The sequence below is a fragment of the Engystomops pustulosus genome, chromosome 8, assembly GCF_040894005.1.
Source record: "Engystomops pustulosus chromosome 8, aEngPut4.maternal, whole genome shotgun sequence".
NCBI classification, from domain to species: Eukaryota; Metazoa; Chordata; class Amphibia; order Anura; family Leptodactylidae; genus Engystomops; species Engystomops pustulosus.
The window spans coordinates 44,356,388-44,369,490 of record NC_092418.1 but is presented as its reverse complement, the minus strand read 5'-3'; the positions used below and the strand labels follow the sequence as shown (position 1 = coordinate 44,369,490).

Genomic DNA, 13,103 nt, shown 5'->3' with positions numbered 1-13,103 from the left:
ACGGACCACTGAATGTTGGTAATTTACTTTACTTTAGCCTTAGGCTACGATAAACTGCTATAACAATTATCAAAGGTTTCTGCAATTCAGCTTTAGTGTTAATCCTGGTTCTTATGACAACTCAACATTTGTTAAATCCATTTGTCACAAAAAACTTGCCTGGGGTTACAGTTATAAAATATACAGTTCCAACTTACATACAAATTCAACTTAAGAACAAACCTACAGAACCCATCTTGTATGTAACCCGGGGACTGCCTGTATGTACTACTGATGGACCGATTTGGAAATCTCTGTGTAGCGCTGTGTAATCTGTCAGCGCTATATAAATAAAGGGATTATTATTATCCGGTTTTATCAAAGAAATGCATACCCCAATATATTACTGCATTATAAACGCTACACCAGGTTTAACTTGATAAGTGGTAAATAAAAAAATTACAGTATGGTAGTGTTAAGGTTGTTACTTACAGCACTACTACATAATTAATATTGCATTCCCGGAAAGTAAAGAAATACATATTTGTATAAGTTCCGTTTTGTTATATAAACTTCATACTATACCTGATAAGAGCCTAAAGCCAAACATGCCGTCCAAGTTGATTTCCTTATATTCATTCTGGAGGAGCTGTATAGCTTTCTCAATGGCTGATAGAGCACTTCTCACAGCAGTCTCTGTATTTGTTGTAGATGGGGTGAACAGACCCAAAGAGACAAGTAAAAGCAGCAGCCGCATTGTCAACAGAGGAATATTCCTGCACTTGTCTTGTACGAATAGAAGTTTTATGCGTCTCCTCTGCTTGTACAACAACTCAATCCTGAAGCAAAACTTATTTCCAATTTATGGGAGGGATCATTCTTACAGCTTATTAACCTTTTATTATTAAGCACAAAAAGTGATAGGTCAGACAAGGTTGGCATTAGTTTAGTTTTATTCAATATTATAGTGTGTAGCTTCAGCCTATTATTCTTGCTATGGAGAAGCAGGTTATTCATAAAATAGAAAAGTTTATTCATATCCCAAACTCAAGTTACCAAAGTCTATAAGATACTTGACAAAAGAATAATAGGTGACTCTGTTAACGTTCTTTTAGTTTGTTTCTTAATGATGATCTATTATCATTGTCAGTTTTGGATTATAGTATTGGTGGTTTAGTGGGTTAATTTTTACCAAGGCTTGACCTTAAAGCTTGCCACCAGCTAAATCGATCCATGCACTTTTACTGGCATCACTGTACTGAACGGACATGCTAAGCTTAGCCCCGGTAGAAGCCGAGGTTGGTGAAACCCAGGGTCGGGCAGACACACGAGACTGGCGTCCTGATTGCTTTTTTATATGTGCATTTTAATTTGTCGTTTGTAAGTAGATTTTACAACATTAAAATTCAATTGTTTAGACATACTACGTGATGTCCGCATGTATTTCTTCCAGCGGTCCGCTGTGGTGAACGGTGGAAAAGGAGAAGGAATAACCTCAGTCGCAGTGGTCTGAATGGTGGGCTTATGCCAGTGGTGGCGAACCTATGGCACGGGTGCCAGAGGCGGCACTCCGAGCTCTTTCTGTGGGCACCCGGGCCATCACCCAAGCACACCCAGCAGTTCCAAACAACTTAAAAGATGCTACTTTTAGTGATATTACATACTTGGTAAATGGCACTGTAGGAAGAGAGGAATGTGTAGTCAGTGCCAAATTATCTTTGGAGGACCTCCTGCTGGCCCCCTTGATTCTCTGTGTACAGAGGGAAACCGGAAAGAAGCTACAATGATGCAAATTTTACATCTTTTTTTTCTACTGTGTTGGTGTCCTCAGGAGGCCATTATGATTGAACGTTGTTGAAGAACAGGGAGCAATAAGTTACTGCTTTTTGGTTGGCATCTCGCGATAAATATGGAGGCTTTGGAGTTGCAGTTTGGGCACTCAGTCCCTAAAAGGTTCGCCATCACTGGCTTATGCTATTGAAGGAAAAAGGAATAACATCCAAGGAGGACATTTGATTGTAATTATATCTAACATTCCATTGAAGTGGACTGAACAAGTGAGGATATTAAGAGCTCCGGTCAGATAAGAAAGTATTCTTCATTTTTTAAATTGCTTGTATTTTAAGCTTAGTTTGGTCTACTTAATCCTGCAAGTGTACAGTGTAGGGTTGCAAGATGTATCGAAACCTCACATGGTTCAATACTGGGTTTCTGTTACTTGTCTACTGAATCACTGGTGCTGTTGTACAGACTCCTGCGGTAGTATATTTCTGTAGGAGATTCCCTAGAGGACACATAGTGCAGGGAATCCTTTTAATAGATGTGTGGGGTTAGAGGCAGGGACCACATCATCATGGAAATATCCTCATCTGTCCATATATGGTGTTTCTACATCTCCCAGGGATTCCCCTGACACAAGGCTCTAAATTATTCAATAAAATAATGTTTTGCCCACCCTGGGATTTGGACTGACCACCTCCATGCTCCGCCTGCCATAGAAAGACAGCTCCTCTGTCCACTAGACTTTGGGGCTTATTTACTAAGGGTCCGTGGATCATATTTCCGTCGGACTGTTCATGCTTTTCGGGATTTGCGCCGCTGTGACAGGGATGTAGAAGGGGGTTGTGTCGCACGCAATTGGATTTTGGCGCGTAGCAGTTCCGGCTTTCGTGCGGACGATCCGACAGATTCGGACTGAGCGCGGGTTTTAATATTAAAATTGTCGCATCCAATGCACTTACATACACCGGGAAGAAGACAGTGAACTCTGTCCGACCTGAGCGGGAAGCAATGGAGTCGGACAAGGCACTTTCGGGGATCTCCAGTGGCCAGGAAAGTAAATGTCCCCCTATATGTTTACTGGTTAACAATGGCGGGGATTTTATGTAACTAGGCGCTTCACTACAGCCTTCATAGAGTTATACAGTCTTAATTCGCTGGTATATAAAGATGGATCTTCATAGAAAACTTTCTTTATATCACTACATTATTATTATTTTAAGCATACAATAAAGTTAAATTAAATAAATGATCATAATAATCCCTTTATTTATATAGTGCCAGATCAGTCCCTGTCCCCCTTGGGCTCACAATCTAATCAACCTACCAGTATGTTTTGGAGTGTAGGAGGAAACTGGAAGCCCATGCAAACACAGAGAGAACATACAAACTCTTTGCAGATGTTGACCTGGATGGGACTTGAAGCCAAGACCCAAGTGCTGCGAGGCTGCAGTGCTAACCACTGAGCCTCGGTGCTGCCCCTAAATAAAAATGTTTAAGACAAAAAATAGGGGCTCATTGCGATGGGCATGTCTACTGTGCATCTGCAAAAAATGCAGACATGTTGTTCAGTCTGTATTTTATTGGGTTTTTTTTTACGTTCATACACCATCCGTTTTTTTTTTCACATATGCAAAAAAACTGATGGGTTTCTAATGTACTTTTTGCCCTGCCCAGTTGGTTGCCTAGCAAGATTTGAGAAAAAACAGTCTGCACACAAATTGCATTCATGTGCCTTCCATTTTTTGCAGATCTATTGACTTCTATGGACGTGGCCAGCATGCGAGACAAAATAATGCATGCTGCAATTTTTTTCTCCGTACATACATGAAAAAAATGAACATGTGAACAGACCCATAGGAAACAATGGGTTCATTTACTAAGGGTCCGAATGCCGCACTTTCGTCAGGTTTGCCGAATATTTCCATTTTGCGCCAAATTGCCCTGGGATTTTGGCGCACGCGATCGGATTGTGGCACCTCCGCGCCGGCTTGCACGCGACAGAAACCCGACAACCCGACGGATTTGGACAAACCGCAGAATTTAAAAAAGGATTTGTGTCGCAAGATCAAGCACTCACATGCACCAGGAAGAAGCAGTTGAACTCCGGCGGACCTCGGCGCAGCAGCGACACATGCAGTAACTCGGACGCACGAAGTTAGTGAATCGCGCCGTACCAGAATCCTCATCGGACAACGCACCGCGAGAACGCGACGGGACCGGGACGGGTAAGTAAATCTACCCCAATATGTCCATATGCCATCTGCAAATAAAAAGGATAACATACAGACTTTAGAAACGCCTAAAAAGTCTATTTGAGCCCAAAATTTTACTATTTAGTATATTTAGTTTACTATTTTATATTAACCAGGACAACCTTTACAATAAATTTTATAAACACTATGGGGGTCATTTACTAAGGGCCCGATTCATGTTTTCCCGACGTGTTACCCGAATATTTCCAATTTGCGCCGATTTTTCCTGAATTGCCCCGGGTTTTTAGTGCACGCGAACGGATTGTGTCGCATCAGCGCTGGCATGCACGTGACGGAAATCGGGGGGCGTGGCCGAACGAAAACCTGACGAATTCGGAAAAGCCGCCGCATTTAAAAAAAATGTCACTGGACACGCGATTACCTTCACTCGGCCCTTCACTTACCTTCACTTGGTGAACTCCAGTGCATTCAGCGCGGAAGATCCGAATCCACCGCAGAGAACGCGTCGCTGGATCGCGAATGGACCAGGTAAGTAAATCTGCCCCTATATGTCATAAAACACTAAAGTTTCTCCTCGCAAAACACTGTTTGACCGTTATTGATCACATGTGTTTCAAAGGAAATGCGATTATGCGATTACATATGCGATTACGCTGAGCCCTTCCCCCAGACGTCTGCATTGCATTTCTAAACACAATGTAAATTCCCCATGTGACCACACCCTAAACACTGAATTCAGATGATACTTTTTTTTCTTTTCTTGAAAGTATTTGCAACATCCCCCACCGAGACCTAGCCTTTTCTTGGGGCCTGGAGACAGTTGGGGCCCGCAGTACCTGCGTGGCTGGCGGTTGCGGCCTAGGCACGCTATTGTCACGGTGCTTGGTATGGGGAACCGGAGGGCTGTCCTACAGCCTGGCAGGTCTCCAGTAGGGTGGTGTTCGCAAGAAATGATGAGGGAGAGGCTGCTATAGCGGTTCTCCCTGGGCAACCCTTTGGTGTCTAGAGTATGAGTCTCTGTGTGGTGGACAGGGTGCCCGTGATGGTGACAGCTGTAGTAGCAGGGACCAGACGGAGGCAGATGCTGAACGAAAATAACTTACAGTTCTTTATTAACCGACAGGAACAGTAGCAACGTGCCTTGACAGAATGGTAGAATGCTGGAGATGTAGTTGGAGGGAGCCACAGGAGTAGTTCATCAGCCTGGATGCAATGGCAGGCTGGGAAATAGCTGTGTCCTAGCAGGATGCTTCAGCTTGTCCTGGGTTGCTTCAGATATCACCCTTGAAGGTAGGATGATACCCCTTTCTCTCACTGACTAACTCACTACACTCAAGCAGGGAGCTGGGCTCACCTGCTCTTGTCTGGTGTGCTGGCTGCACTGACTCTTCAGAGTCTCTAATCTGATCTGTACTGGATTAACTCCAGTCTTCTTCTCTCTCCTTCAGACTCCTGGGTCTGACTGACTTCTTCTTCTGAACTCTAGAAGTTTCCTGACCAGGGGTTTTGTTACTCCCACTGGTCAGGTGGTGGCTACTCCTCCAATTACATCTCAGCTCACAGAAACAAGGTATAACACATGTGATTGGTTGCTGGAATTATATCACATTTAGAATTAACTCCTGCCTTACCAGGCAGACTCTACCGTTGCAGTGCTCATCTGTGTTATGTGGTTGTTATGTAGTGACATGCTGTGGGGCTGATCAGACCCTTCACAGGCTGCAAGCTACATGGTGGGATGTATTCGCAACAACCACTCTGCCTTGCATCGGCGAGAGTGTTGCATATTGTATTGGTATCGAGTTTTGTGATACTTCTCTGGGTATCGGTGCAAAAATATTAGAGAGTAAGTTTGTGGACTTGTTTGTGGACAATAGGCTTTAGGGTAAGTTCAGATGTGTATATTCTGAGACAAAAAAAGTGAGGAAACCTGATGCTGAAACCCCGTTTTGGTGTCTATCTTCTCATCAGTGGGAGTTTGCACCGTAGATCTAAGGGAAATAGGTCACAGACTTTTCCTCTTGTGGAATAGTTTGTCCCCCACCCCTAACATATCTGTGACTATTGGCTCCTTGAAACCTGTTTGGAGCAATAGGTTGCTTTGCCGCTCTGTCTCTTTGCAGCCTCACTCTGATAATACAGCCTTCCTTTATCTGGGCCACAACTGCTTTCTTACAGGAAATCTTCCACTTGGAAAACCACTATTTAAACCAAACATACCTTCGTGTTGCAGTCTGTACCCTGATACAGGATCTTATTTGGAATAGCCATTTAAACTTTTGGAAAAGAAACATTTTATTAAATTATGCTAATTAGGCCCAGACATTCCTGGCTCATCATCCACGCCTCCTATGTGCTGAGCGATCAACCAGGTCTCATGTACTCTAGCACATGAACACTCGTCATCCCTATCGTGCAGCCACAAAAAGAAGCAGCCAGATGCGCAATGCATCCGAGAATCAGTTTCACTGTCCGTTCACAGTGAAGCCATTTCCGGGATGTGTCATGCAGCCGTAATGAGGAGCAGCTGGCTGCACGACAGGGATGATGAGCGTGCTCACAAGAGCTCTCAGAAACTGCTAAGTGGGGGGGGGGGATATTGTTTTAGACAGCACAAAGGAGGCGTAGGTGATGTCCCAGGAGGCTCGGGCCTAATTCGCATTCTTATGAGAAACTATTTTTTTGCAAAAATGACAAGGTTTTTACGGCTATTCCAAATAAGATTCTCCATCAGGGTACAGACTGCAACAAGAAGTTATAATTAAAGGTTTAAATAGTGGTTTTCCGAGTGGTAGATTTCCTTTATGGACACACCTATCAGACCACAGCTCATGGTCATTCACAGGCCAGCCATTCTCAGCATTTTGTCTCCTATGGTCCTTCAGCATTGGCAGGAAATTTTGTTCTTTTGAAAGCCCGCTCTCAAGACCTTTACTGTGCCACCGGAGCCATATGTATAGGAAGGCACTCACCCCTTACTTTTTAGCTTTGCACAGATGTGCCTCTAGCTATTGACTGCAGAGAATCCCTGCTGAGATTGGGGAGGGGTAGGTATAAGGGAGGCTCAATGCATCAAAAGTTTGATACTTTTTCGATACTGAAAATCTTAGTCCAATACAAGGGTCCAGTGCTGCAAACCTGAAGAAAAATACAGTAGTAGTTTAGTGTATGGATTTTTTCTCAAAAACATGCTGGTTCATAAACTAACCTTTCCAATACATAAATCTTAAACACTAAAATCAATGCATTTTATGCATCAGAAAACAGTTTTACCATTGGTGTAAATCCTGCAACCACTCCGCTACCAGAAGCATTTTTTTTATGGTGAAGTATTGTTTTGTTTTTGCATATTGTGCTATCAAATTTCTCATACTGCTATGAGTACAACCCTAGTAAGTATGCATTTTTCATGTTTTAGATGCAATATTTGGTTTTAGAGTTGTGTCAAGGACCTCAACTAACCTTTTTCAAATGTAATTGCATCAAAAACATGTTACAGTATGTTTTTGTTTGGGGTTTAACCTCACCAGACAGCGTATCCTTACACTTAAGACACTTAATTCCTGTTGTATCCTGAGGTTAGAGTTATACAAACATCACACATCAGTCACATTGAAATCTATAAAACAAATATTTGTCCAAAGAACTTCTATATACCATAAGACAAAGAACACACTATAAAGTGCACACTACTTATATCCTATACATCAAAAATACATAACCCAATATATTTCTGCATTATAAACACTACATCAGGTTTAAGTTTACAAGCCGTCCAGGTTAAATTCCTTATTTTCTTTCTTTAGGAGAAGTACAGCCTGCTGAATGGCTCATAGCAGTCTCTGTATTTGTTTTAGAAGGTTTGGAAAGACCCAAAGAAACAATCAAAAGCAGCAGCCTTGTTGTGAATGGAGAAATGCTTATACAACGGGTCTAAATCTGTATGTAGGGTATAATAAAACGTATGTCCTATTCATGCGCAGTAATCTGTCGAATGGCTTATTAACCTTGTATCCGATATAGCAGTGATGGGCAACCTTTTGAGCTTGGTGTGTCAAAATTCGCCAAATAAACAAGCATAACTCGGGTGCTGTGTCACCTTTAGGAAAAACCTAATTTTGTAATAACATGTCCAGCAGCGCCCTCCCCTTATTAATAACATGTCCAGCAGCGGCCTCCCTTTACTACTAAAATACCCCTAGCGGCCTCCCTTTACTACTAAAATACCCCTAGCGCCCTCCCTTTACTACTAAAATACCCCTAGCGGCCTCCCTTTACTACTAAAATACCCCTAGCGCCCTCCCTTTACTACTAAAATACCCCTAGCGCCCTCCCTTTACTACTAAAATACCCCTAGCGGCCTCCCTTTACTACTAAAATACCCCTAGCGGCCTCCCTTTACTACTAAAATACCCCTAGCGGCCTCCCTTTACTACTACAATACCCCTAGCGGCCTCCCTTTACTAGTAAAATACCCCTAGCGGCCTCCCTTTACTATTAAAATACCCCTAGCGACCTTCCTTTACTACTAAAATACCCCTAGCGACCTCCCTTTACTATTAAAATACCCCTAGCGGCCTCTCTTTACTACTAAAATACCCCTAGCGGCCTCCCTTTACTACTAAAATACCCCTAGCGACCTCCCTTTACTACTAAAATACCCCTAGCGGCCTCCCTTTACTATTAAAATACCCCTAGCGACCTCCCTTTACTACTAAATTACCCCTAGCACCCTCCCTTTACTACTAAAATACCCCTAGCACCCTCCCTTTACTACTAAAATACTTCTAGCGGCCTCCCTTTACTACTAAAATACCCCTAGCGACCTCCCTTTACTACTAAATTACCCCTAGCACCCTCCCTTTACTACTAAAATACCCCTAGCGCCCTCCCTTTAAATATAATATAATAATAAACTTACATACTTACCCAGTGATGTCTTCTTCCCTGTAGCTTTACTGGAGGCGGCTCGGCTCCTCCAGGTTGCACCGCGCGCCTCGGGTCACGTGACTGACGTGACCTGACGTCAGGTCGCCTCAGTCACGTGACGAGCAGCGCGCATTGCAGCCTGGAGGAGCCGGAGGAGTTGCAGAAGGTGGGCGGACCAACGCGGCGCCGGACAGGTAAGCAGGGGGCAGAAACACAGGGACGGGGGCGGGACATTACCACAGGGGCAGCACATTACACAGGGACATTAACACAGGGGGAGCACATTGCACAGGGACAGAAACACAAGGACGGGGGCGGCGGGACATTAACATAGGGGTAGCACATTACACAGGGAGGGGGGGACAGCGGGCGCTGGGCGGCCGCGTGTCAGCAAAAATGACTACGCGTGTCATAGGTTCGCCATCACTGCGATATAGGAATCATGTCTGACAGAGTAATTATTAGAGTACCAAAATAAATGTGTACTAAAATTATGAAGGTCCTTTATGAGATAGAATAGTTAGGCTTCTGTACATTGTTTGCTTTAAAAAAAAAAAAAACTTTGGGATTGTGCAACACCCCTGCCGACGTGTAGGCAAGGGAGTGCTTGCGAATAAGGCCAACTACCTGTAGAATCCCTCTAGAGGAGTCTGTTCAACTCACTTTTAGGGTAATACAGTCATTCGAAGGTAATTAGCAGCGGTAGACCCTGCCTGTACGGCATGTGTTTTGATTTATTGACATCCAATTATATTCCAATCTGTAAACTGGAGTGTGATTGGAGAGTGAGCCACCACATTACCAGGGAATAACAAAACCCCTGGACAGGAAGGGCCAAGTCCTCTTTCCAGCAAGCTTTCTTACAAAAGAGAACTTAGAGCACATGCTCCTGCTACAGGCCTCAGCTCTCACTACAGAGCACAGACAGTCAGTGACCAGAGAGATAGTGTGACACACCTTCAGTGCCACACACAGAACACCCAGGACAAAGCTGCAGCTTCCATACCTGGACACAGCTACCTCCCAGCCTGCACCTACTTCCAGGCTGGTGAATCTACTCCTGAGGATCACTCTCCATGACCACTCCTGTAATCTGGAATCTCCAACAATCCGGCATCTGTAACCGGATCGTTTGGCTCGTTGCCTGCAGTTGTTCAAATAAAGAACCATAAGTTGTTTTGCACAACGTGTCCTCTGTCTGTTCGCTGAATACGGCTGTGACAACAAGGGCGCCCCATCCATTACCCAAGGACTCATTCTACAGACATTAAAGGGGTTGCCCCACGGAGATTCAAGTACATCACCCTCTGCATCAACATTTTCTTGCATACACCACCTGCTGGAGACCTGCCAGGCTGTAGCACAACCCTACGGTCCCCATACCAAGCACCGTGACCCCAGCATGCCTAGGCCGCAACCATCAGCCACTCCGGGATTCTGGGCCCCGGCTGCCTCCAGGCCCCAAGAAACGGCTAGGCCCTGGTGGGGGGTGTTGCAATTGACTCCAACAACAATATGCTGAAGTCAATGGCAGATCCTCATGTGGGCGGAATGGGCAGACGCCTAGGGCCTCTGGCTCCCGTAGGGCACATGGCCGCACAAACCTCCCATATTTTAAAAAATGGCATCCGAGTCTGTTACAGGTAAGTACATGTACCAAAAACTTTTCAAGCTGTGAATACAAGTCCTTAGAAAAATGTACAGTGTGTGATGCTCCCTGATAAATATTTGAACAGGGTTTGTAGTGCAGGCACAGACAGGCAACAATAGCTTTATGCTGCCTGCCCATGCCTGCACCACAGTGTCCTAAGCTTCCTCTGTTGCAGGCATGTAAATATTCTCATGCTATCTTGTCATGATGCTTTCTGACCTGTCATGCTGTCTGTGTATACACTTTTGTTGCTGTCCCGCAGGAAAGGCAGTAAGTTGGGGAATGTGGGGAGAGGGGGTTGGCAGTTGGCATCTAGCTATGGTTGTCTCCTAAGCGAGAGAGAAGGAAGCTGCTGTGATTGACATACTGATGGAGTTCACCAGGAGTGCAGGATCAGGACACAGATGGGTTATATGATTGACCTCCTCCAATGAATCAGATCCTGAGGCGGCATAGACTGATTCCAAAAGTGCCATGAACAATCTATCCAGGCATTTGCTATAATATGTTAGATGAAGCAGTAGGTAAAAAACTGGGATCAACAGCGCAGTAGGCAATTTACATTAGACAGGCATTAAAATTCTGTGTACATCTGTATTAGGGTGATGACGTTGATGTTACTTATGATGGGTACTACTTTTTCCTAAATATAGTTTATAACCAAGTATGTTCTCCTACAATGTCTGTGTGCTGCTGAAGATAGAAGCTCTGCAACAGGTTATGGGCCCAGACAGAGACAAGAACAGAACAAACCAATGACCAGGCTGACACCAGGAACCTAAGCATCTCCATCTTTAGCATCTCTATTATACAATTAAAAGACACAGGGGCACCTTTACTAAGGGCTTTGCCCCGCACATTTGTTTTAGTGTGCACCTTCTTCAAGGCTAAAACGGCTTGCAAAGGCATTCAAGAAACCCTTTTGTGGCGACTGATTTGGACCGAGTGCTGTATTTGACTAGCAAATTGTGTCACACGCCCAATGTTAAAGGTGCACCACAAAAAAGATGGTGAACTCTGTCAGACCAGTGCGGGGAAGTGACAGATTCATGATTTCTGGCACACGATCTTAGTGAATCGCCACACACAACATTATACACGGAAATAGCACTTTTAGTGCATTTTCCGAATTTCTAAGTAAATGTGCCCCACAGTATGCAGAGTAGTGTGCAGAATGAACCAGATTCAGGATTTAGACGCTCGTTCTTCATTAATCTGGCGCTCCCTTCACTGCTCCGACAGAGTACACCAACTTTCTTCTTGGTGCACCTTTAACATATGGCGTGCAACACGATTCTGTAGGACGTTGCATTATAAATATGTCACACGGTCCGACCAAGCACGGGAACGCCCATGTCAGAAATTGCAGAAATTTTTGTCACATGAAGAATAATGCAGTCACGCCACAAAAGGGTCATGTGTGACTCATATGTGGTGCAGACACTTCTTAATTTCATGTGCAAGAAGTTTACACATGAAGAAGTGTGCCAAAAGTTCTACTTTGTTCTAAACAGTCAATTACTTGGTAAAACTTTACCAGAAAAAGACTTGGGAATATTGGTGGATGATAAACTTAATTTTAGTGACCAGAGTCAGGCGGTTGCTAATAAAGCAAATAAAATTTGGTATGTTTCAAATGAGGAATAGATTGTCATGAAAAGGACATAGTTTTGCTCTTATACAAATCACTCAGAACTCTCTAATTTCTCTGGGATCAGATTTCAGGATTTTGTTCTTGAAAACCACACCTAAGGCTGCTTTAACTGACAGCTTCTTTTCAGGATCTTTCCTTAGGGAAAGCTGGGAGTGAGTTTGAGCTTGTTTTGCGTACAGCTGTTATTTGAGTGATGTATGGTTCAACCAGTCAGTACTGGGAACAGTGTCCATTACTCCCTTAGTTTTTTTTTCTGTGTATTTTACATCAGATACTTGTTACTGACCATTCTATTGCAATACGATTCTGTACCTTTGCCGCCATCTTGGTTTTGACCCGGTTCAGTCAGACTTAGCTTGTCTGTCTGTATCTGTTGCTTGACCATCAGTGTTGTTTCTCCCAGTGATACCCTGCTTTCACTGTCTCAGACGTGTTTCTTTTTATTTTGATGCTTTTCTGTGTACCAGTGTGAACACTGATCTGCCTCTGAATTCCTGTTACCTGACCGCTCCTCCACCCATGTGGCTGCTAGAGGGATTAAGTTTTCTGTGTCACCTTTCACGGTCACTCAAGGTCTGTTAGGTTCCTAAGAGCAGGTTTGCTCTTGTCCGGGCGGTTTTATCTAATGTAGGCAGGATCATAGTCCACAGGGACATCGCAGGACTAGTTCACCACCGCCTAAACAGTCTGACAGCTTACGTCAAGTCTGGTTGTGGTTGCACTGTTGCTGGACAAGTTTGTTACACAATAACGAACAAGACCTTAGAACAAGCTATTACTTTGGGAGTCAGAGTAGACATTATAGAGAACATAAACGTAAGTATTTTGAGTCACCCTGCAAAATACTGTAGAAACCATGCAAACAGAAGACAGGGCCGGATTAAAGGAGAGGCTC

General features: G+C 44.0%; 1 protein-coding gene across 1 annotated transcript in view; it reads right to left on the bottom strand.

Moving 5' to 3' along the window:
- Positions 1 to 831, bottom strand: part of LOC140076204 (UPF0764 protein C16orf89 homolog) — a 36,266-nt gene extending 35,435 nt beyond the window's left edge. The window contains exon 1 of the mRNA XM_072122718.1: positions 565 to 831. Coding sequence (XP_071978819.1) covers positions 565 to 736 — 172 coding nt within the window. The 5' untranslated portion in view covers positions 737 to 831. The remainder of the gene's footprint in view (positions 1 to 564) is intronic.
- Between the last annotated feature and the right edge of the window lie 12,272 nt (positions 832 to 13,103).